The 23,352-nt window shown below is 35.3% G+C and overlaps 2 protein-coding genes across 51 annotated transcripts in view; both read right to left on the bottom strand.

Moving 5' to 3' along the window:
• LOC137747456 (uncharacterized) overlaps positions 1–14,967 on the bottom strand; it is an 87,747-nt gene extending 72,780 nt beyond the window's left edge. The window contains exons 1-14 of one of the 50 annotated variants that reach the window (XM_088682899.1): positions 14,361–14,967; positions 14,209–14,274; positions 12,905–12,991; positions 12,055–12,131; positions 10,954–11,049; positions 10,771–10,827; positions 10,078–10,158; positions 9,330–9,485; positions 7,922–7,982; positions 7,586–7,749; positions 7,190–7,279; positions 5,894–6,023; positions 5,432–5,462; positions 3,537–4,028 (exon numbers count right to left, since the gene is read on the bottom strand). In XM_088682899.1, coding sequence (XP_088539025.1) covers positions 5,907–6,023; positions 7,190–7,279; positions 7,586–7,749; positions 7,922–7,982; positions 9,330–9,485; positions 10,078–10,158; positions 10,771–10,827; positions 10,954–11,013 — 786 coding nt within the window. In that variant the 5' untranslated portion in view covers positions 11,014–11,049; positions 12,055–12,131; positions 12,905–12,991; positions 14,209–14,274; positions 14,361–14,967 and the 3' untranslated portion in view covers positions 3,537–4,028; positions 5,432–5,462; positions 5,894–5,906. Of the gene's footprint in view, positions 1–1,845; positions 3,138–3,536; positions 4,052–5,148; positions 5,463–5,892; positions 6,029–7,189; positions 7,280–7,585; positions 7,770–7,921; positions 7,983–9,329; positions 9,486–9,998; positions 10,159–10,770; positions 10,828–10,953; positions 11,050–12,054; positions 12,132–12,904; positions 12,992–13,131; positions 13,179–14,208; positions 14,275–14,360 lie in introns of those variants that run through there. The other 49 variants (XM_088682863.1, XR_015954851.1, XM_088682858.1 and 46 more) reach the window with 49 other exon arrangements.
• A 272-nt stretch (positions 14,968–15,239) lies between these two features.
• On the bottom strand, positions 15,240–22,129 carry LOC148698393 (LEAF RUST 10 DISEASE-RESISTANCE LOCUS RECEPTOR-LIKE PROTEIN KINASE-like 2.1). Its single transcript, XM_088682711.1, has 6 exons — positions 21,277–22,129; positions 17,559–17,588; positions 17,404–17,424; positions 17,258–17,290; positions 16,702–16,731; positions 15,240–16,559 (listed from the first exon to the last, which is right to left on the bottom strand). Exons 1-6 carry the CDS (start codon positions 22,043–22,045, stop codon positions 15,427–15,429), a joined length of 2,016 nt encoding a protein of 671 aa, XP_088538837.1. The 5' UTR covers positions 22,046–22,129; the 3' UTR covers positions 15,240–15,426.
• Between the last annotated feature and the right edge of the window lie 1,223 nt (positions 22,130–23,352).

The following is a 23,352-nucleotide window of genomic DNA, read 5'->3' as shown; positions in this document are numbered from 1 at the left end:
TGGTATGAAAAATATGATAAGACTAGCATTTACAAAAAATAAAATCTTAAAAAGTTAAATGAAATGAACAAAACACATGAAATTTGAAAGGTACTGAACAAAATCAATCGCATTCAAATCAGTCCTAAAAGAAACGAATTGTACTGCAGTATACAGAAACCACCACAGAAAAGGATTAGCAGTTCAATGCCACGAAAAACAGGGGGAGATCTTAATCAACACAGATGAGACGTACAATTCATCTGTAAAGTACAATCATTTATCGGAAACCCCAAAGACAGGAAATATACATCTAAACTTGCTAAATCCTTTAGTTCTTGGATTCATCTAAACTTGCACTACTAGAATTTATGGCTTGCCCTGTCAAGTGTTGCTCGACAGAGAAGATTTCGTCGATTTCACCTTTTTTAACCGACAGGTTTAGTAGGGCAAAATTAGTCAACAAACTGGGTTGACTGAATAGATTTACAGGACGGCTAGAGTTTGTAGGTTAATACATCAGTCGTCGGGCAAACATTTGGAGCAAAGATGGAAGTGTTTTAACTGACGAATAAGCTAGTCGTAGTGTAGATCTTCTTTCCCAACGGACGGTTCACCAGATAGTTCTTTGGATAACAATTCATCCTTAAGGGGAACAACTTGCCTCTCAGATGAATGATTAGAGGCGTTTGTGAGATCATAATTTTCTAGCGAATGAATAAAGCTAATTTGAATACAGTAAAGCCCTCACTGATTCTCTCTTTGTAACCATCCACCAAATGCCCTGATAGGATTTTTAGAACCTATACAAACAGGGTTAAATTCACATTAAATACTTGCAAGAGTACAAAGATGTTGTAGTATAGATGTTCATACAAGGTCGTTCTCCACATGAACTATTTTAATAATTTATGTAAAAACAATTCATATTTAATTACTTAAAATTAAAAATTGAGAAAGGAGATTTTGAATTTGGGTAATATTAAAAACGAATTTTAATTAAAAATTAATAGTTAATTCCCCAAAACTAATGCGATAAAAGAAAAGAGATGGAAATACCAATTTATAAAAGCACTAGGGTTCCATAATCACCTAACAATCCTATGTATTTTTACCAATTACTTATGATTTACACGTGCCACTTTGAAAGTTAGGTTTTCCTAATATATAATAGCATTTGCCTACACACTTTGTGTGTATGAACACATTTTTTTAGAAAATGAGAAGGAGAGAGAGGGAGAGAGAACGTGGGGGGAGGGAGTGGGAGGTTTTTTTTTTTTTTTTTTTAAATTTATAATATTGAAGGTATTTTAACATCATCTATAGGTGAGGCTTCAATAAAAAACAATAAAATTTGGACCTGTGAAATTACATTATTGCCCATCATTTTTTTTTTTTTTGTGATAGAAAACTAAGTTGTCTTTTCATCCTCTTTTGGTTGACAAAGAAGGTTTCATTAATTAGTAGAGATTCTACTTGGAACCTCCAACATAGAAAGTATATCTAACATGCAATCTGTTTGGACGTTCAAATCAAATATGAACATGAGAGACTCATTATGTTTTATGAAAACCCTTTGAAAAACCATGCAACCCTTAAGATGTGGTGTTCATTCTAAGTGAAATTACAATTATTAACCACAAGAAGTCAGCGCCAATTTCAAGGAACCTTCCGACCAAAATTGCATCAAATTACTTTTCTAAATATCCTAATGTGATCAAGCATTAAGACAATTAGGCAATTTAAAACGGTGATCAATAATTCAAAGCGTGCATGCAATCAATCATAAGTAATTAAATAAAAATTACATATTTATGCTAAGGCTTAAGGTTTCGCCCTAGCAAACGGATTAGTTACGCATATTCATAATTAAAATCATAGAAAATATTATTATTATGAAGAAAAAGAATGAAAACACTTTAAAATAAAAATCTGAAAATCTTCAAAAACCCTAACCAATTTCTCTCTGTCTCCAAAGTCGCATAAAAGAGAAGATAAATAGACTAGGGCCGGCGGAAAACCTTAAATATCCCCCAAAAACCATCGCACAATCCCTAGAAAACAAAATCTTTTATTCCCACTAAATATCCCCCAAAAACCATCGCACAATCCGTAGAAAACAAAATCTTTTATTCCCACTAGGAAACTAAATAATAATAAAATATCTTAAAAAATAAAATCCTAATTAAGTTAAGAGAATCTACCAAGTAACTGTTCAGCCACATTTTACTCTCAAATATCCTCCAAATCCAGCCCATAATAGCTTGTTTTGAAGATCGGGATGTTCTGAACGCATCTCCAGAAGGCCACGAACCCATCAAAGGTCATCTTGGGCTCAAAAAACACAATTCAAGCCCAAAACTTCACTTTTCCAGTGCACTGCTCCTTTATTCTATCGCCAGAAAATCACCGATTGGTAGAAAAATTCCAAATTTTGACACGATCAAGCCAAGTGACTCACGAACGTCCTCCAACTGGAATTACTCCAAAATTCATCCATTTGATCATGTTTTGCTCCAGATGAAATCGAAAATCTTATATTGAAAATACAATTCAAAATATCAAAATTCTTCAAAAATAATAATCAAAATATACTAAGAATAGAGATAAATATATAATATAAAATCTACTCATCATACCCCTTCCTCCCTTTCTATTTCCCTCTCTGTAATTTCCCCTGACCGCATCACACAATCCAACCAACTCTCTGTAAGCCTCCCTCACCGATTCCATGGATTTCATGAACTTATCCTCCCTATAAGCCTACCGATTCCATGGATTTCATGGAGGATAGGATTTCATGGACTTATCCTCCCTATAAGCCTACCGATTCCATGGATTTCATGGACTTATCCTCCCTATAAGCCTCCCTCACCGAATCCAACCAATTTCCTTCGATAGCCACACCCACCCCTCCTAAACGTTAACTGACAATAATGCCCATCCAACTTTTATTTTCTGCCTTTAGATCTCAAATTAAAATGGGTAATAAAGTCCTTTTCAGACTAAAACCAACTATTTAACAGCCCAAATGTACACAACCCAAACAAACACACGGCCTAAAGGGCCTAACCCAGACCCCAGGCCCAAAAATATCATTGGAAAAAGAAGTGGCATTTGGTAAATAAAACGTTACCTTATTCCATTGCCCATTGCCTCTGGAAAAACAAATGCAATTAAAACTCTTCATTTAAAATGGTCTAAACCAAATTGTATGGAATGTGAAGCAGAGGGCAAGAGGTGTAGATTGAAGAACAATGGCACCAAGAGCGAAATTGAATTTGTTGACAGGAGGAAACCAAGTAAGGATAACGCGTCTAAATCTTATTTCGCATCCATTCTGCTCATGATGTTTTTAATGATGATGATCAGCAACTCTGCTACATGCTCTGATTTTTCTGCTTTCATGTAATTAGCGGCTTAGATTTGTGGTAACAATATTGATTAATTTTGAGAAATGACAGTCTAATTTTCGCAACAGTCCTTTGCAGGCAAAACAAAGACCTTTGCAAGGGTGAGTTGTGTAGGACTGGTGTTTAGCTTTGTTTCATGTCCAAAGGACACTCGAGAATAAATGTTTACTCGTGGATAGTATCTATCCATTTGCAGGAGCAACCCTGCGTTCATTTGTTCTGTTACTAATGATCATTGCGGCATATCATGCCTATATCGCTGATAAAAGGAAAGTAAATAAGAATTCCAAGGGCGACGGGGAAGAGCTTGGAATTTTCGAAATGTGTCTTACAAGGCAGATGTCTTGAATGCTGCTGCTTGAGATGGTAGGAGGAAAGAAGAATATTGGTTCAACCACAGAGGACACGACAAATGAAATCCGCTATCCAAAATGGATTTATAATCTGATAGAGGAAGGAGATCACCAACGAATCCATATTGAGGAAGAAGAGGATGGTAAGATTCCAAACCAACTTGCAATTTTAGGGCTCGGATGCATCCAGTGACACTCGGTGGATTGTCCTTCCATGAAAACGATGGTTCGGAGAAGGATGCCTCCTAAAATTTTTGTTTTTGCAAGTCTACAAACACATCACCTGCAAGAATCCATAAAAGGCTCCTACATTTAGAAGCAATTGCTGAATTAGAGTAACGTGTATATGTATACGCACCAACACAAGTAGTTCTTAGATGAATCCGAGCCCGAACAACTACAGATGACAGTTGTACACTAAATCACTTTAAAGTAAGAGTTTAATTAATAATACATTATTGCACTTTCTGAACATCTCCTCCAAGCATCAGCCTATCAGATTAAGAAATATTCATAAGGGCAAAAGTAAGCTTAAACCGGATTTCATATGCATGAACTCGCTTTTTGACGATTAATTATTCATCCTATTACCAAATGGTTATTGGCAATGGTTTGAGTTATAAAACCTGACTCTTATCAAATAGCCGGGATCAAATGTCAAGAAAATTCATTCCCAGAAGTCATTTCTACGCAAGAGTTGTTTCCATGCTTTTTCACCTGGGTTTTCATTTCGAGTTCAATTTTTTAAGTAAAAATTTATACCACCCGCATCTACAATGGTAAAAACTGAGAAGGTAGGCACACATCTTAATCAAAGTGAAAAATGATGTCTAAGGATTATATGTAGCATATTTCAGGTAATGATACAACAGCCTCTGAAATCCGTGTTGCAAACTTGGCTATTCAAAAGCCTCTGAATTCATAGCCTAAATCAGCATCACACTATTAAATCACGTTATTAAATCGGAATAGAAACGTTGAAAAACATATGAACTGATGCCCAACTTTGATTAATCCAACATTAATAGCTACCTAATTCAACATTAAGAGTTGATAAGACAGTATATAAATCCCAAATCACAAACGCCCCAAATTTGAACAAAACAAAGACGCCAGATATGGAACCCAAAGAACTCATCAGGAAGCCCTGGCTTTCCAGGGTAAGGAATTCTTCAAATCAAAGCAAAAAAAATTAAAGATGGTTACCTGAATTCAATAAAAATTAAAATATAATTACTCTTAAGCATGCTTTTTTTTCAGGAATCAGAAAAACTTGAAAATATCCCAAACAGTTTCTTACACCTCATGTATTCAACAGAGCTTGAATTTCTTAAGGGACAACTTGAAATCATATATGTAAGAGTTGTGTTCCCTCCGGCGGATAAAACTGAGAAAGACAAAGCTTTCCAAAATCCTAATAACTTTACATATTATCAATTTCCCGACAAAATACATAGGTTCCAGCACTAACAGCATAAAAACTTTTAAAATTGCAATCTAAACTAATGTTTTCTGTTTTCCACTCCCTGTCCGTATTCCCTCTGTCACATAAAAGGCAGAAACACAAAGCATTCTAAAATTCCAACGACTACTCTCATTTCTTCCCAAAAAATACAAATCCATATTAATCCAACAATTATCAGTGCATCTCCAAACTGGAAAAAAGCAGAAGGAAAGAAAACGTACCCAATATATAACAGCAGCATCACAGGTGCTGCTACCTCAGAGCAAATTGTGTATTAGTTAAAGACCACAAAATCAAAATACTGGAAAGCCACAATTTACAACCCAAGCATATAAGATTAAGAAAAATCAGGCAAAAAATAGCTACACAGACCAAATAAAATCCACAAAACTAAGCCAAATGTAATCTGTAAAGATTTGGCACAACACAGAGACCAATTTCCCCTAGTTGAATTTTGATAAATGCAAAATGATCACAAATAACTCACTCAAAAATAGGAAAGCAAAAAAAACCTAAAAACAACAAAATCAAAACCTCAAAATCTGAACAAAATGAAGAACAAAAATCGCAAACCACATAAGCAAAATTATTGAAAATAAAAAATCAACATGCATTAAAGCCAACAATAATCAGCAAAAGCAAGGAAATCAATTAGGAAAAAAGGTTTTTATTTCGAAACTCACCAATTTGATCCTCTCAGCAACGACCACTTGGAATCGGCAACGTGGAAACACCAAATTTTGATAATTTAATCTCCAGGGCAGCGACCCAAGGAGCAGAACCAAGACGCAGAAATTTGACTTCAGCTGGTTTCTATCCTTTGACACACGCAGACAAAGCCAGAATCAGAGAGGCAACACAAATTGAAAGACAGCAGTGGAATGGAAACAAAATAGAAAGAAAATCAAAACTGCCAATTGAACCCATACAAAACCCATGACATGATGTAATTAAATATTTGACCCCGAAAAAGATTAAAATCTAAGCATAGAAACAAAATACCTAATATTATAAAAACAAAATCCATATACAAAAACCATCCAAAATTCATATGCAAAAACATCTGAGCATCGAAAACCACCAAGAAAAATTTAAAACAACGATACCCAAAAAGTAAAAAAAACTCACCCAGTAACTGTAGACCTCTGACCCAAAACATTGATTCTGATAAATCCAAAAAAAGGAACAAAATTCGTAGCGATTGAGGGATTTTGAACGCAAGAAATTTGTAACAACCAAACTTTTTTCCAGCAACCAAAAACACGCTCACTGATTTCGCACAGATAATTTGGGAGAGACATGAAAAGATGAGAGAGCAGTTTGAGATAGGTAGAAAATTGATGAGAACGGCGAGAGAAATAAACCAAAAGGAAAAGGAAGCAAAATAAACCCCAAAAAGTACCCAACACGATCACCACAGTCAATTCTCACCTTATCCCTGCAACAGGCGAGATAAAAAAGGCGTAGGACTTTTCGGGCAGCTGAAGACAGCCCACCTAGTGGGGGCAAAAATGACATTTAACTATACAAAGCAATTCAGCAGCACCTAAACCCCAAACAAATCAAGGGCATTTCCGCCCTCTTACTATTGCTGAACAGTGCTAAAACTCAACTGAGTTTTAGTATATATAACTAACTAGTAATGCCCGCGTGTTGCTGCGGGATTACAAATTGCATGAATAATTATGTATCATTCTCTTCAAACAGTTTCTTTAATTATGAGTTTTATTAAACAGGAAATAAGACTATTTTCTTGCCACAGAATTAGCATTTTCTATGCATCAAAGCAAGTGGTAATTATCAAAATGAATATGTTAACACATAGCATAAAATCTAATAACCTGAATAATAGTATTTTAATTGACATCAACAATCAGAAACACAATTGTAAATATGAAATTGGGTGATTTAATGGTTACAAACCATGTAAATCACCTAGACATAGAGAAATAAAAAGTAGATGAAAATTAAGGATTGACTTGAGCTTGGAGTTCACAAAATGCTTTTAAGAGTAGTAAATTTTCTGTTGGATTGAGTTCCTTGTAATGAGATACTCTTCTCTGCACAAACTGCATGAATAAAAATTCCAACTTTCAACCACCCCTAATTTAAAATAATTAAGCTAAGCAAATACATAGTAAGCACTACACAATCACAGTAATAACAATTTTCTAATAGCATTACATTTATCAATTACTGTGCACAGGAATTTCAAAAATGGATAACTAAACTGTAATTTAAGATCTTTGAAATTGCAATTTTATAAGTCACTAAACCCAAATTACAAATTATGCAGTCAATCTCACAACCCTCCTTATTACACATCGAAAGTTAAAAAACAATGTAGTTTCTTTGAGATTTGTAAGTGGAAGTACCTCATTGAAAGCCTTTAGGAAGCACTGCAACACCTTTTGGAACCTTTGCCTCATTCTGGTCCGGAGTGCAAAATGCGCAAGCAGTTTAAGCATTTCCCAGCACCACAGAGCATCATATTTCCTATTATTAATCCACAATGCCTCCTCCAGCTTTGAAATAACAGCTGGGCAAACAAACACAAATCTATATTTATAAATTCAAACTCCCAAATAACTAAATGGAACAAGTCCCAAATTTATATTTTCAACTACCAGATAAAACATAGACATTTCCTACGTCTAAAATAATTAATCCAAAAAAGAAGGAGATATTTCAGGAAAATTCAAAGTTAGCACCTTGAGTTAGCTTCTTTGATTCCAGTACATTCCAAAACCGAGACAGATTGCTCTCCACTTCCTATCATACGCATGCAGTTTCTGTTTTTTGATCAGGTAAAGCATAGTCTATTTTTTGAATCACAATTAACATTTATTAACAGAATTTTTAAATCATATATCCAATCTCACAGAGAGATCACAATCAAACAGTTGGTATTTGGTGGTGAAACTTAAAAACCAACACTGCTCTTTAATGTCCTAGAAAGAACAAAATTGCAAGCAAAAGTAGAATATTGAAACAGTATCGTGTGCATATAATGTAATCTTTTTCTTATACCAAAAAATAGTTGGCAAAGGACACATTCAACCTGCAGATATAAGTTCTATTCAAGTTTATACAAAATTCATATAAACAAAAATTTTAGCAAGTTGGGCTAAAATACTGCAATTGCTCAAAGTCGAAAAAGCGGGGAAAAAAGGTAGTCAGCTTAGCATAATATACAAATTTTCAAGCTTTGAATTGCCTTGTTCGCAAATCAGTATTCTGTTATATATACAACCATTGAACTTATTATTTTAATCCAAAGCGGAAAAGTCAGGAAGACATTCACAAAACCAAATCAAATGCACCAAATATCACATCAAAGTATAAATTATATAAATTGACAGATTGAAAGAAACTCAGTAGAGATTAGAAAGAGAAAGAGAGACCGGAGGAAGTGGGAAAGTGAAGAGAGACGTAGTTGTAGAGGTTAACGAAGGAAGCCATTGCCAAGAAATCAAGTTTGAATAATTAACATTTATTGTTACAGATAATTAACTCTAAGGTTTCTCAATATCTGTGATTAAATGGGTAAATGAGTAATCTAGCTTGTTGATTTTTCTTCAGCCACCAGTGCAAAATTCATACGAATTCTCTCATATGCTTTGTAAATCTACCAAGATTGGTAATAACATGCTACTCAGTGAAACATTCATTATTCACCCATTAGTATTTAGCATCTACACTGAGTCACTAACATAAATTGCTCAGTTAGGACTCTGTTATACGCATCATCCATGATCAATGTAATCATATATTTCATAGCTACACTTCCCCATTGACATACACTGACATAGCATCTACTTTTTTGCTGACTTTATTTGCTCATTTAAGAAATAACCAACATACACAATCTGACAATCATAGCAGCTACACCAATCATCCATAAATGGGCAGAAATACAAATAATATGATATTGGGGTTTGGAACAAATAAACCAATCATCCAATTCGAATGTTGTATGGAACAAATACACCAACCGTTCAATTGGAATTTGGTTTGGTACGAATACATTTTTCCATAATTGGATATTCAATTAACTGGGATTAAAAAAAAGATTACCAAACAAAAGCCAATTTTCTAAAGAAAATTAGTGTTTTATACCTGCCAATTCCAAAGGCCTGAATGAGCCCAAAATTGAGGGATGGTGACATCTCCAATTTCGAGTTGGGGATCTGCATTTCCTGCAATTCCATAGTGTACGACACCCTTCACCTTGAATAGGGTTTGTAGTAATTGAGTTGAGATGCCTGCATTGAGCTTTTCACAGGTTTCCACATCAAATTTTTTTCCAGCAGGTTTCTACAGAAAATACTTCCATAATATTGAATGATACGGGAAATAAACGGTTCAGATTTACACTAAAAAATTTAAAAATTGTGAAAGTCGAATCTAACAGATAATACACTTGTAGTATTGAAGCTGGACACTGTTTCTACATCATTTATTAAATACATTATCTATGATATGCACTGACCAAAGAAATTAATCAAAGTAAAACAGATGGTCATCTGCATACTCATTATCTATGATATGATACTGATTTCCGCATACTCATTATTCTCCATATACACTCGTGTTTATTTTGGTCATTTGAATTGAATAAAAAAAAAATGAAATCAAAGGACAAAAATTCAACAAAGGTGCAGAATAAGAAAATAGTGTGAGAAATCAGTTTCTTTTAGGAAATATATGTACATAGCACTCAAAGAACACCCATGTAATTATATAAACTTAATGAATATATATATATATATATAATTTCATGCTTACCAGCAAAATCCAAATAAGGTAGCTTCTGATCAGCCACAAAGCTTGTAGACTGAAGTTCTAACCAGAGAAACCCACTAACCTGTTGGAAGAGTGACAGCCATGCAAACCTTCCCCTTTTTGACAGGAAGAATAGCAGAGTGTGACATAACCATTCTGAAAACTATAGTAGCAGGTTTCCAAATCATTGAAGATAATAAATGAATAGCTAGAGACATTGACAATAGTTTTCTTCATTACTTAAACAGTAGAATGAATACAGGGCATAAGTGAGGTTTGCTTATATAAATATCCTCATTATAAATATCGCTAAAGCATGCATATATATTGTGAGGTTTGCCAATATTTCCAACTATTTCCAAGTGTGTGCTGGTGTGTGTTTTTCCTTTCAAATATGAAGTTTTTTTAATTTGAGGATAGATGTTAATATTTCTATGATTCAAGTGCCATTTTATTTCTTCACTTGGAAAAAGAACTAAGCCTTTTAAAGTGGCCGTGGTGGAATTGGACACCATTATATAATTTCTTGACTCACTACACATTTTGTACCTAAAATTTCCACTTGATTATGTTTTAGCCTCTACCTATTCTCTTCCTTAATTTGGCTTTGCCTAACCAAAGTGTTTTCCCATTTAAGGACATGTGCCCTATGTTATTTCCTTCTCCACTGCATTCTCATCTTGCTAAAATTTAAAACATCAAACCATCCGAATCTCAACCGATAATCAGTTTTACCCGCCCACAATAAATCAGAATCCTCAAGCCAACAACTTACATTTGATTCGGGAAGTAAAGTGACTTGTGCAAATACTTCATCAGTGTCTGGTTCAGCCTATAATTCAGCAGAAAGAAACATAGTATTCCCTCGCAAAGCCCAATAACTTGAGTACAAAAGAAGCAGCTAAACAATTAAATCCAGAATTCTTAGAATTCTTTATAAGAGCAGCCACCACACTACCTTCAATGATACATTGATAACCCGACAAAGAATCTTCGATGCAAGATTATACACTGGCATCTGCTGATCAGCCAGCAGATTAGTCGATGCCTCCACCTATTTTTGAAACCAGAAAATCCAATTGACAATTAGTGATAAAACCCAGAAACACAAAACATAATATGCATCAGCTATAAAAACCCAAATAAATAAATAAAACACTCAAATTTCTATGTAAAAGCAAACATATTTTGACCCCAAAACAAAGTTGTCATAGATGGAGGAAGAGAGAAGCGACAGAAAGGGAGAGATACTAACTCAACCCCACCATCTCTCTGCAGCCAACACACTCATTCCCTCAACCCTACCCTCAAATCTTGTACCCAATCAACTCTCTTTCTGTCCCCCTAATCGTGCACCCGCCGTCACCTTCTCTCTGCAACCAACCACCTCTCCTATCTCCCCCAAATCACACCCCCATTCTCTGCAACCAACCCCCTCTCCTCTCTCCCCCAAATCACACCCCCATTCTCTGCAACCAACCCCCTCTCCTCTCTCCCCCGTATCACACACCCCCCCCACCATGTGAAGGCACTGACACCAGACCACCTCCCTAGAAACCAGCCCTAAAAACACCATACCCATACCTCCCTTACCAGTTCCCTTTCTCATAGCAAAAAGAGTTTAAATTGACTTTATATATAAATTATACCTTTTTATATTTAAATAATAATGTACATTGTATAATTACAGTTATAGTCCATGAATACAATTAGAGGCCTTTGAATTTCTTTGCAAGAGAAGATTTATATGGAAAAGCAACTGCAAATATACAGAAGGGAATTTGAGGTTTGTAGTTCACCTACACAACAATTTCTTACTATATAGATACAACTGAGTAGTGAGAGAGCTTTAGATAATACTATTCAAGTTCACAGGTAATTATAAACTATAATCAGATAATACTATTCAAGTCCACAGGTAATTATAAACTACATGGCTAATATACAATAACATGTCCAATCTTTAAGCACATTTTCAAAACAGATTTAGAACACTATAAAATCTACTTAGCAGCAGAACATAAACATAAAAATCCAACACAGAGACAAAGCAGCATGCCAATTCCCTATCTATGCTCTTTTAAGCCGGATCTTCTTAACTCGTTTCAAAACTTCTCCCATGTGTTCTGTTGCATCCTGCAAATTTGTTAACTCAACTTGATAAGTACACTCTAATTATTTCTTAGCCAAAACTAAGCCGAAAATTGTCAATCCCATAAAAAAGTTGCATCTTTTTCACTGTATTTTTCCAGACTTTAATCACAGAGAATCGGTCCTAATCTGTACATCTGATGCACCAATACATGCACCTGTATTTTCTCCATTTACAGTTTATATCACTTTAGAACCATATAATTTTTTCAGTTTCATTGTGTTCTTAATATTTATGCAATTTTGATTTTTGTTGTAATTGGGGACCTAGGAGAAGATTAAAGTACAGCGGTCTATCACAAATGCCTTGGAAAAAACCTTCATACACTTGAACTGTAACAGTTATGCCTATAGTAATTTTAAGGCAAGCACTGAAGCTACTAAGGCATCAAATTTGGAAGTCTAAACATATGCCTGACTTCAAGCACAGAATCACAGCAGGTTAATCTATAAATTAGCAACTTAACAATACACATATGGGAACAGGTTTGAGAACTTTCTCGATGAGGGCATAGAGGAGACTAAGAAAACGAAGATTATAACGATCATCAAGGGAATGGGCGAGCCGGTTACTGCTCCTTTCTGTCATGTTATTTTACTCATGACGAAGACGAATAAGCTGCAGGGTTTATTAGATTAGCACATAATATTGCAGTATCAGACTCCACCTAAGGTCAGTGGCTCAAAGACGCATCAGAAAACAGCGTAAGAAGCTTTGAGAAGTACAGATTATAATTTCTTGAAAGGTGAAACAATACCTTGATGGCTAATGCTCTGTCGAAGCTTTGAATGGCACTATCAGCCTCCCCAAAGTTTAACTGTGCTCTACCAAGGGTAACCCAAGCCTGAACATATGATGGCAAGTGAAGTTAGGACAAAAGAAAATCATTACACAACCAAAGGAAATATGAGTGGAAATTGCCTAGTTATGAATCATAACAGCATCAGCCACAATTATCACTGAATGCATAGCAAGTGAAAGTACCCATGAGTTTCAGGGACCATTAAGGAACATGGCTAAACCTTTATCTTCTTTCATCAGCAACACACATAGATCACAACAGAATTTATCAGAAAGAAAAAACCTAATGGGAGGAGTCAAATTTAAAATGCTAATTGCATCAAAGATTCCACAAAGCATATGAAAATTTCCCCTCCCAATTTTCCTAGAGCAATGAGCACCATCATAACAGGGCACCGGCACATGAACAAATAATGAGGTGACAACCATTTCAGAAGTAAAAAATTGTCATTGTTTAGGAACAAAAGCAAAATACCAATATGAAAACTTCTTATTTGTTTTAAACCAACATACAAAAACAAAAAGACCAAAATTTTGGGGGAAAAAAGCTTCACAACTTCCATATAGAATCCAGATGGCAGATTCCATATTTGGGTTGTTGTACGAAAGCGACAGTTATGAGATCAATACATAAGCAAGGCAAAGTTTGATAAACACTGAAATCCAAATAACCCAAGGATTTATACTATACTTGAGAATAAGGCTAAGTTTAACTAACCTTCCAACATAATTTCTACACATATACATCCATTCGAGGCCTATTTTGCTTCTTTCCTTCTATATTCATGTTAAAGATTATGCCAAATTTGATTAAAACAGTGGCTTCTTTATTAATAAGTTTGGGGTAATCAAAATTCTGTTTGCAGATAAATCCGGTGTAAGTGAAGATGGTCTTCTTCATATGCAAAAATAATTGGGAACTTGTCTGAATGTGATAAATGATTTGACCGAGGATTGCATTAAGTCTATTCATTTGCAGGAAAATAAGAGATCTGACTTATTAATACTACAGCAAACAAAGCTTGCTTTCTCTCTTCAACAAACTATATCATTTGCCAAGTTGGGTTACGAAAAAAAATTATCTTGAAGAGAACAGAGATGGTGATTCCGTCTATTATACTATGTTGGGTGACATTACATCTAACTGAAGAAACCAAAACAAAAGTATAGCAAATTATATGCCTAAAAATGTCAAGCAACCAAGGCCATAATAAAAATGTTTCGCTTTAAGCAGATAATAGTGAAAGGGTGAGGATGAACCTGCTGTGAATTGCAGATTCGAGGGGATGAAGCTCTGTGTTTCAAAACAACGTTCATATAGCTCACCTGCAAGGATCATCACACAGCCAAAAATTAGACAGATTTGTACCAAGGAATACATAAGGAACCAAGAAATGGGGAAAAAAACCTACCAACAGAGCGATGAGAAGCAAACACCAGGAAATTATCAAGAAGCACAAAAATGAGCACAGTGAAACCAAAAAAATACGAAATATGGTTTTAACAATTTAAAAATGCACCCCTCTGTCACTCTCCCATACACCCCTCTGTCACTCTCCTCACTGACCCTGCGCACTAACCCATTAATTAACAACAAAAAAATGCACACAGCCATGCTTTCTCCTCCCTCTGTCAATCTTTATCTCCGTATCCATCTCTCTCTATAAAATCACAAATCCCCCAAAACCGAACCTAACATACTAAACAATTAGAAAATCTAAGCCACCATTAAAGAAAACAATTTAAAAAAGGAACTTGTCTTTGTATTTGAGGCATGCAGCGCAAGATCCGGCACACCCCAACCTCAGTAGGGTTTGTTGATGACCCCTACCCCTTCTCACTGAAATCCCGACGACCAATACGGTCTTCTCTGACCATACCGACCCTCTCATCTGCAGCAACAGTGCCGAGACCCCTTACCCCTCCCCCTCGCTCTCCTTCCATCGCCATCTCTCTCTCCCCCTCCCTCCCTCCCTCCCTCTCTCTCCCTCCCTCCCTCCCCGAAACCCTAATTGAACGACAGCAAATAATACCTACCCGGTGACCCCCTATCTTGCCCAAAAATGAGAGGACAAAATTACCCTTCGTAATAGACCATCCCCACCATTGGATTGTAATCTTAGATGGGCAAAAATGTAGTTAAATAATTTGGGCCTCACTCAGGGCCGGGCTTCCCAGCCAAAACCAACACATTTGGGCCTCGCTGAGGGCCGGGCTGCTGACCCGAAACCAACAGAAAGATCAATGGCATGGTTGTAATTAATCTGAAATTCGGATTGAAACACTATTCATTTCTACAGCGTCAATTCCAAACCTTTCTTTAGACTAAAGTACGAATGTATATGTATACACACCAACACAAGTCGTTCTTAGATGAATCCAAGCCAAACAATTACAGACGACAATTATTCATTAAATCACTTTAAAGCAAGAATTTAATTAATAATACATTACTGCACTTCCTTAACCATTTGATTATCACCTAGCTGACAATGAACACGTTAGCTCCACGTTAGAACATATTGGGTTCAATTCATTGTCTTGAATATCACCCACAGTCACAGGCGTCTCTTGTGGGCATAAAGAAGGCCTGAGAGGCATTTGCAGACATTCAACATCTCCTCCAAGCATTTCGACAACTTTGGACATCGAAGGGCGATCACTTGGTTTCATTTGAATACACCACAAGGCGGTTATAACCATCTTTCTTATTACTTTCTTTTCCTCCTCTGTAACATTGTCCATTTCCAAGTCATTTCCCACAATGTACTGATCGTATACCCACATTGGGAAGTAGATTTGGCTTGAATGCTCTACCGTTGCATTCAAATTCTTCCTTCTGCTTGCCATTTCCATCAACAACATTCCAAAACTATAGACATCGGCCTTGTACGAGACACCTCCAATATTTTTGTAGAACAACTCAGGAGCAATATAGCCCATTGTACCCCGTGCTGCCGTCAAAGAGACAATGCTATTATCTACAGGATACAATTTTGCAAGCCCAAAGTCAGAAACCTTTGCTTTAAAGTTCTCATCAAGAAGGATGTTATGAGGCTTGATGTCGAAATGTAGAATTTGCATTTCGCAACCTTGATGTAGATATTCAATCCCTTGCGCCACTCCAAGAGAAATCTCGTACATAGTCTTGATAGTTAAGGGAAGACTTCCTTCTTTGGAATAAATGTATTTATCAAGGGAGCCATTAGGCATGAAGTCATATACTAGAGCGCGCTTTGATCCCTCGACACAATATCCAACAAGTCGCACCACATTAGCATGGTGAATCCTTCCGATCGTAGCTATTTCGCTAATAAAATCTTGGCCATTAGCTTTGGGCTTGCCCAAGACTTTAACTGCTACAAAACGGCCACTGCGTAGCTTTCCTTTAAATACAGAGCCAAAGCCACCTTCGCCCAACTTGTGCTTAAACCTGCGAGTCATTTTCTTGATGTCCGAGTAAGAGTACCTTATAGGCATGAAGTTGTTATTGCATTGTAGAAAATCTTCTATTGTGCTGTACATAGATATATGTCTTCTACGCCATGTATAGATTAAAAATGCAGTCACAGCTGGAACTCCAAAAATTATTTTGGCTAGGAATGGTAACCCTGCAATCATTGACATTGATATGTTAGATCCACTGCGTACTACTTTTGTTCCCCTTCTTTCCGATTTACTTTGTCTTTGATGTAATTAAAGAGAGAGAATGGGAAATCTATGCTAATAATACAAGATGGCCTTAGTTCTTACCGATCAATATGAGTATACCCCATCCACGTACTGTAACACAATCAATCAACCATGAGTTTGAAAAGTGCATAAAGTAAAAAAAATAATAGTAATAATAAATAAAAAATTCATAGGGTGTCTTTATTGACACCCAAATTTTAGTTAAGTTTCACTCAACTAAAAAATTTTGTCATCAAGCTTCCTAATTTGCCCTCGATTTTGAGTTCACCCAACCCACCAAGCAGCAAGCACCACTCACCAAAAGAAAGAGAACGAACACACACACCACCGCATACATTACCACACCAGCCTCCTCCGTCTCCTACGTTGGTCCTTAATGGAAATAACATCTTGCAGGAAGTCTGCCAGTCATTTCATTTCCTTTCCCTTCCGGACACTTGAAACCGACACTCTCGAACAATTTGATTTTGGGTGAACTTATAAATGAGGGCAGACTTTGTAGTTTATAAGTGACAAAATGTTTTAGTTAGGTGAACTTAACTAAAATTTGGGTGCCAATAAAGACACCCAAAATCAAAAGACTTGAGCGTATGGACTAATTAACTGAAGCTCTTACCGATGTAGTTGTGCCTTGAACTCGACTTGCCAGCTGCAAAAGATACATACCATAGAAAAGTGAGCAAAGTCATACACTTACAAGGTTTAAGAAGTACAGATAGAGGCCAAAGAAATAAAAGAAGCTTTTGGGGAGAAACTTCTTACATAACCAGATCCTTTCACGACCTGCAGTGAAAAATGTGAAGAAGAGTACACAAAATTAGCAATAGCTCACCCAGTCTTCAGAATTTAAAAAATTAAGGCTGTCGACCGAAAACATGTAAACATTGCATAAATAAAACTAAAAGAAGACCGCTTACTGATTTGATGCCATAGATATTGAAAGAAACCTACAAGAACAAAGAAAGAACAAGACCATATTAGCATAACGAGTGTGAGGTGTATAAGTCGTTACAAAATAAATTTAAAATTCTAGTGCTGTCAATACATTGATAATATATATATGTATTATTTTTTTCTACAGAGGAGGAGAGGGGGATTTGGAACGATGAAAAAGTTACCTACGGATACGGGTAACCGTTTCTCTATCAAAAAACTCTAGTTCTTGAATTCTTATTCATCTACCAAGTCTAACTTATGTTTTGGAGTTTCTCAAAACAAAAAAAATTATGTTTTGGAGAGCCTTGCCTCACAACACGTTGGTATGCAGGATTAGGTCTAACCTGTCATTCATTTCTTCATTTTGTATAATTAACTTCAGAAGAAGAAACTTAATAGAGCAAGCATGACTCGAAGAGAGAATAAGGCAAGTTTTTCATCATTTATATGTATAAAGGTAATTTCAAAATTGCCTTCTTCCATTATGATTTCAAAAGAAAAAATTCAAAAAAAAAAAAAAAAAAAAAAATGGGTTTTTTGACATAGACGCCTCGTCTTTGAAATTTTTAGACTAAACATACACTCCCTTTAAAAAGTTGATCAAACACTTTCCTAAAATTTTGGTTATTAAGACTATGTACGACTTCTCTAGTTCTCAAACACTTTCCTAAACATAAACTCTAGTTCTCAAACACTCCTTTTCACGACTTCTCTAGGCTTTTCATTTTTTTTTTCCTTTACCTATTATCTCTATATCTATGCTTTTTTTTTTTTTTAATTGTTTGTTATAATTTTTACTTTTTTGTGTGAATATAGTAGAATATTTATAAATAAAAAAATTATCATATTTGATGATTTGAAAAGACCCAATACATAATAAAGATTTGTTTGATTATATAGCTACATCTAATTACCTATAATATGGACACATTTAGTTTTATAGTAGATTTGCTTTTTTGTATTTCTCGGTACATTTAGAATGTAAACGTACAAAAGGGTTATCTGATAGAGACATTTGGGATTTTTTGTACAGTTGGTTTTTTGGTACATTTGAACTTGAAACATACCAAAAGGGAAAGTTCACTTATTTGTCTAATTAGATTGTGTATGCATTCGATTCTTTATTTAATTTTTCTGTTTGCATTCAGGTGTGATGATCTAAATTTCATATGTTTGGAATTATTCACTTAACACCAATTTGTTACATTCAGGTCTCCACCCCACATTTTACAAGTTCAAATTCCCCGGTTTTGCAGATTGCGTCTGCAATTAGATCAAAGATCAACTGCTCTTTTGTTATCCTGCATAAGATTGCTTTTGGGAAGGATCTGAAGCAGTTCCTCTCTGTATGTTTATTGCCATCTAGCTCTATCTTTTCTAATTGATGGGGTTGATATTATACTGTAATTCATGATGATGATTTAATTGTTTCTTGATTTGTAACTGTTTGTAAATAATGTGGCATATATGAATTGCTATCTGTGTTTGCATGAAAGGGATGGCAATCTGTGTAAATAATGAAAGTTGCGAATGGTGTTATGATCGATTAGGTGATTGCTAACCTATGACTTTGTTTGGAGCTCAACTTTTGTGAGCATTACATTGGATTGTATTACATTTGGATGCAGGGATAGGAGAAGCAAAGAGGATGACACTTATAACTGCCCCTCCCCATCGGCCGTCTTCAAATTTGGATCACAAGAAGGGAGCAACATAGGTGTTTTCCTTCTTCATTTAGATATGGTTAGTGTAAATAATTGGACAAAAGAGCCAAACAAACCCTTTTCTCTCAAATGGAGGCGATGATGTGGTCGACGGCCACCAGCCACAACTCAAGAGTTTGGCCTTCATATAATTGGATTATAGTAGAATTTTATTTTGGTTCATTTCTTTTTTTCCTTCATATAAGTGCAGGTGTTGTGATGTTTTGAATGAAGGGTGATGAAGGGTGGTTCAGACACTTCCTCCTTCCTTAGAGCAAGTGGAGATGACGGTTTGTATAAAAAGAAAAACTTGCCAGGTACTTCAATTTTCTATTTTATTAATTATTGTTTGGTTTTTCAAATGTTGTATTCACAGAGAGAGACCAATATGTCTTTGAGAAACAAGTTTCTTTGTCTACATTGCGAGAATTTGCAGTTTGCAACTTTCATTGGTTATTATATTTGATCAAGTTAAACTTGGATTTCTACATTTTGACTTTTCGTTTGTTTCTCTGTTGCAGAATTGGCTTCATTTCATTCCAGTAACTCTCTAAATAGGGCCAAGAACTCACTAAATAGGTAGTCAAGAAGAATTCAGTGTTGCCTTCATTTTTTGCCTGCTGTTTACTCTCTTCCTGGATACACTCTCACCGCTTCTCTCACCACTTTGCTCTCACTCACGGCTTCATCTCTTCTGTTGCTTACAAGGTCGCGGCATATATTTTTTTAATTTTGTGTGGTTTAATTTATTGAATATTTGAAAAAATAGATAAAATTTTCAATTACAATTACTGATACGATGTTTGTTTTGAAAATCATTAGGTAAATGAAGAGCTGAGGAGCCGTTTGCCAAATCAGATTTATAAGGTCTGATCAATTATAAATGAAATGAACTTTCATTCCCAATGGCCTTCTTTATCGTTTTTCTTAACGGGCTAGCTGAACATGAGGTGGATGCTGACTTTATCAAATATGAGAATGTTTTAGGATTTTATTCTTATTTTTTGCCTGTTTGATTACTTTGCTTTTCGTAATCTGTTTTGCTTATCGTCAATTGGATGAGACAACATATTTTTGTAACCAGTTTGTACTTTTACCATCTCGGTTTTGATGGAATTGGTGCTTTCAGTAATGGGTTCTGAGGGACTTGGAGTTTTTGAGTAATGGGTTTTTTTTTAACAGCTATAGTATCATTTGTGATTCATTTATTAATAAGATATTATATAGGGAATTATTGTTAACACTCTAAAAATCTCATTCTACACTTGCGATAAGTGTATTTTTTTTTTCTAATTATAAAAAGTTTGGAGTGCAAAATGAGATTTTTGAAGTGTCAATAACAATTCCCTATTATATATAGCTCTACTAGGAAGGCGACTGTATGTCTTCATCCTGTTAAATTGTATATGGCTCTTGATGTCGGCTGAATTGAATCTAAATGAAAACCAAGCTGTTGATCTTACCAGCCCATATCACTTATCTCTTGCTTATTTAAATTATTTGAAGATGTGTATGTTAATTGGTGATTTTGTTGGATTCACTCAGCTCAAATATATGTTATATGAATCGCTACATTTGAGAATGTGATTATGTTCCTACCACCATTTTGCCCACTTTCTATGGAAATTATTCATGCTTCTTGTGAATGATACATTCACCTCCTACAACGAAGTGCGGGTACATTTTCTAATTTAAGTTAAATCATATTGAGTCATCAATAATCACGAACTCTTCGTTTATCTGAGTCAAACATGAGACCACCTACCTACTAGTTTAGTGGAATACCACAAGTGGCATGTTGATACCATTAAATCTCATTTTCCATATAATGGATTGCAGAATTAGGATATACCTAAACTAATTTAGTCAGTGATTGAACCAGAACAATTAAGCAGGGCTTTATTCTTGCTTGAATGTTTGTTATGTGTTCATAGTTTGACAAGGCAATTATATTTCCGACTACAAAAGTTATTAATTTAGTCGAGAATTGGCGCACCTGAAATGGTGGGAGGAAAACATGTAGACACATAATTCGCAGTCCATCCTGGGCATCTGCTTTCTGTATAAGGCGACTCGAAATAAAGCTCAAAGCCATACATGAGGGCATTGTGTATGTCTTTATAAGACAAGTTGCTGTAGTCCTCAACGTAGCCGGCAGCCCAACTCATTTCTACACTGCTTATCCACTCTACACTGCAACCCTCATCCAAATCCCATTCTTTGAAGTGATTGAATTCGCCCCAGGTGACATAGCTGTACGTTTTTGGTTGACTCGAAGAAGAAGAACTTGTATTATTCAAGCATGGAGCAGTGTCCACGTATAGAGAAGAATTCGATGGATTCGAACACTTCAAGTAATATATATAAGCTAAAAGCCTTGGGCCTAGCCAATATAGAGAATTGGTGTCCTCGATGTTGGTGGGCGGAATATTTTGAGACATGGAAGAGCAGTTGTTGCTCTGAAGGCTAAAATCTAGGAGTCGAATTGTTTTGTTATTGTAGTTGATTGCCTGGACATGGTATTTTCCGGAAGGTAGGTCTAGTACTGTAATGTTGCTATCACAGTACAGAGTATACGATATGTTGCCACAGTACTTTGGATCATCGTTCAGTCGAAAAGGATGGCTTATGTTGTGGATATGGCCGCAGGATGAAGTGCAGGACTTGGCACTAGTGTTGTCCTTAGCGTTACAAGTTTCACTGCATAAGCAAAGAAGAAGAAAGGCTAAACTTAAGGTGAAGGACCTGGTTCCACTAATTTCCATTGCAGAGAGAGAGAGAGGGAGAGAGAGAGGGTACTATAGCTTAAACGCCAAGTAGTTATATAATATAGGAGGGGTTAAAGCACCTTGCGTAAAGTTGCAGTAAGCCCGTCAAATATCCTAGGGAAAAGTCGGTCAATGGTGTCCTAGAGAAAAGTCGGGCATGGTGTTTGACACAGTCAGTCAACGGCAAAGACAGACTTGTGTAATAATAATGCCCGTCAAATATCCTAGGGAAAAGTCGGTCAATGGTGTCCTAGAGAAAAGTCGGGCATGGTGTTTGACACAGTCAGTCAACGGCAAAGACAGACTTGTGTAATAATAATGCTCTCTCTCTCTCTCTCTCTCTCTCTCTCTCTCTCTCTCTCTCTCTCTCTCTCTCTCTCTCTCTGGTATGTCTCTTTCAATAATGGAGACACTTTAATTGGAAAAAATAAAAAATAAGTGTTTCCTTGAAATTCTTATTTTATAAAGAAAGGCACCTAATATTAATCATTCAAATTCACATTCAATACTACAGTCTAGCGGTATTCCTTTTTACTTGTAAGTAAGAGTTTTTAGATTCAACAAATTTGAACCACATTATTACTAGCTTAAGTAAGAGTTTTTAGATTCAACAAATTTGAACCACATTATTACTAACTCATTATGAGACACCATTTACCTCTTAGTATCCATTTGCTCATAACTTTTTTTTTTAAAAAAAAGCCTAAATTTAAAATAGACTACCATGTAAACAAATATATAACCAACTATGACAACATATTTACAACTTTGCCAAGATGCTATTACTCACCCTAGTTATGATAAACAATTAAACCCATATGGCATTTTAACCTTTCTTGTATCATAAATATTAGTAACATATATAAATTAATTTACCCATATTCAAAAATTTAATAGCCATATTTCGTATGAAATAAATTCCTTCATACAATAATTATTTTTTTAATCAAAAAAATATTGTTTGAATCATGTAAATACATGCATATAAATTAATTGACCTACTGATATAAAATATTATACTAATTTACCTACGTTTAAATTAATTTACCAAATAAAAAAAATTAGTAATATTAAATAAGGATAATTTTAAGGATTAGTTTGGTATTGATGTGTTTTGAAAAAATATCACTTTTGTTATACTGTGAGAATAAGCAGCTGTGAAATAAAACTGTAGAGTGTTTAGTAATTTAAAAAAAAAAAAGAAGAAAGTGTTTTTAATAAAAAAAAAACAGTGTTATAGTGTTGGTGAATTTTTATGTAAAGCAGTTATGACTATGCAAAATGGAAAAGGATTTCCTGGGAAT

Source organism: Pyrus communis, chromosome 2, assembly GCF_041283825.1.
Source record: "Pyrus communis isolate YQ-2024b chromosome 2, ASM4128382v1, whole genome shotgun sequence".
NCBI classification, from domain to species: domain Eukaryota; kingdom Viridiplantae; phylum Streptophyta; class Magnoliopsida; order Rosales; family Rosaceae; genus Pyrus; species Pyrus communis.
Note: the sequence above shows the minus strand (reverse complement) of the source record. Positions and strands in the feature narration are given on the sequence as shown.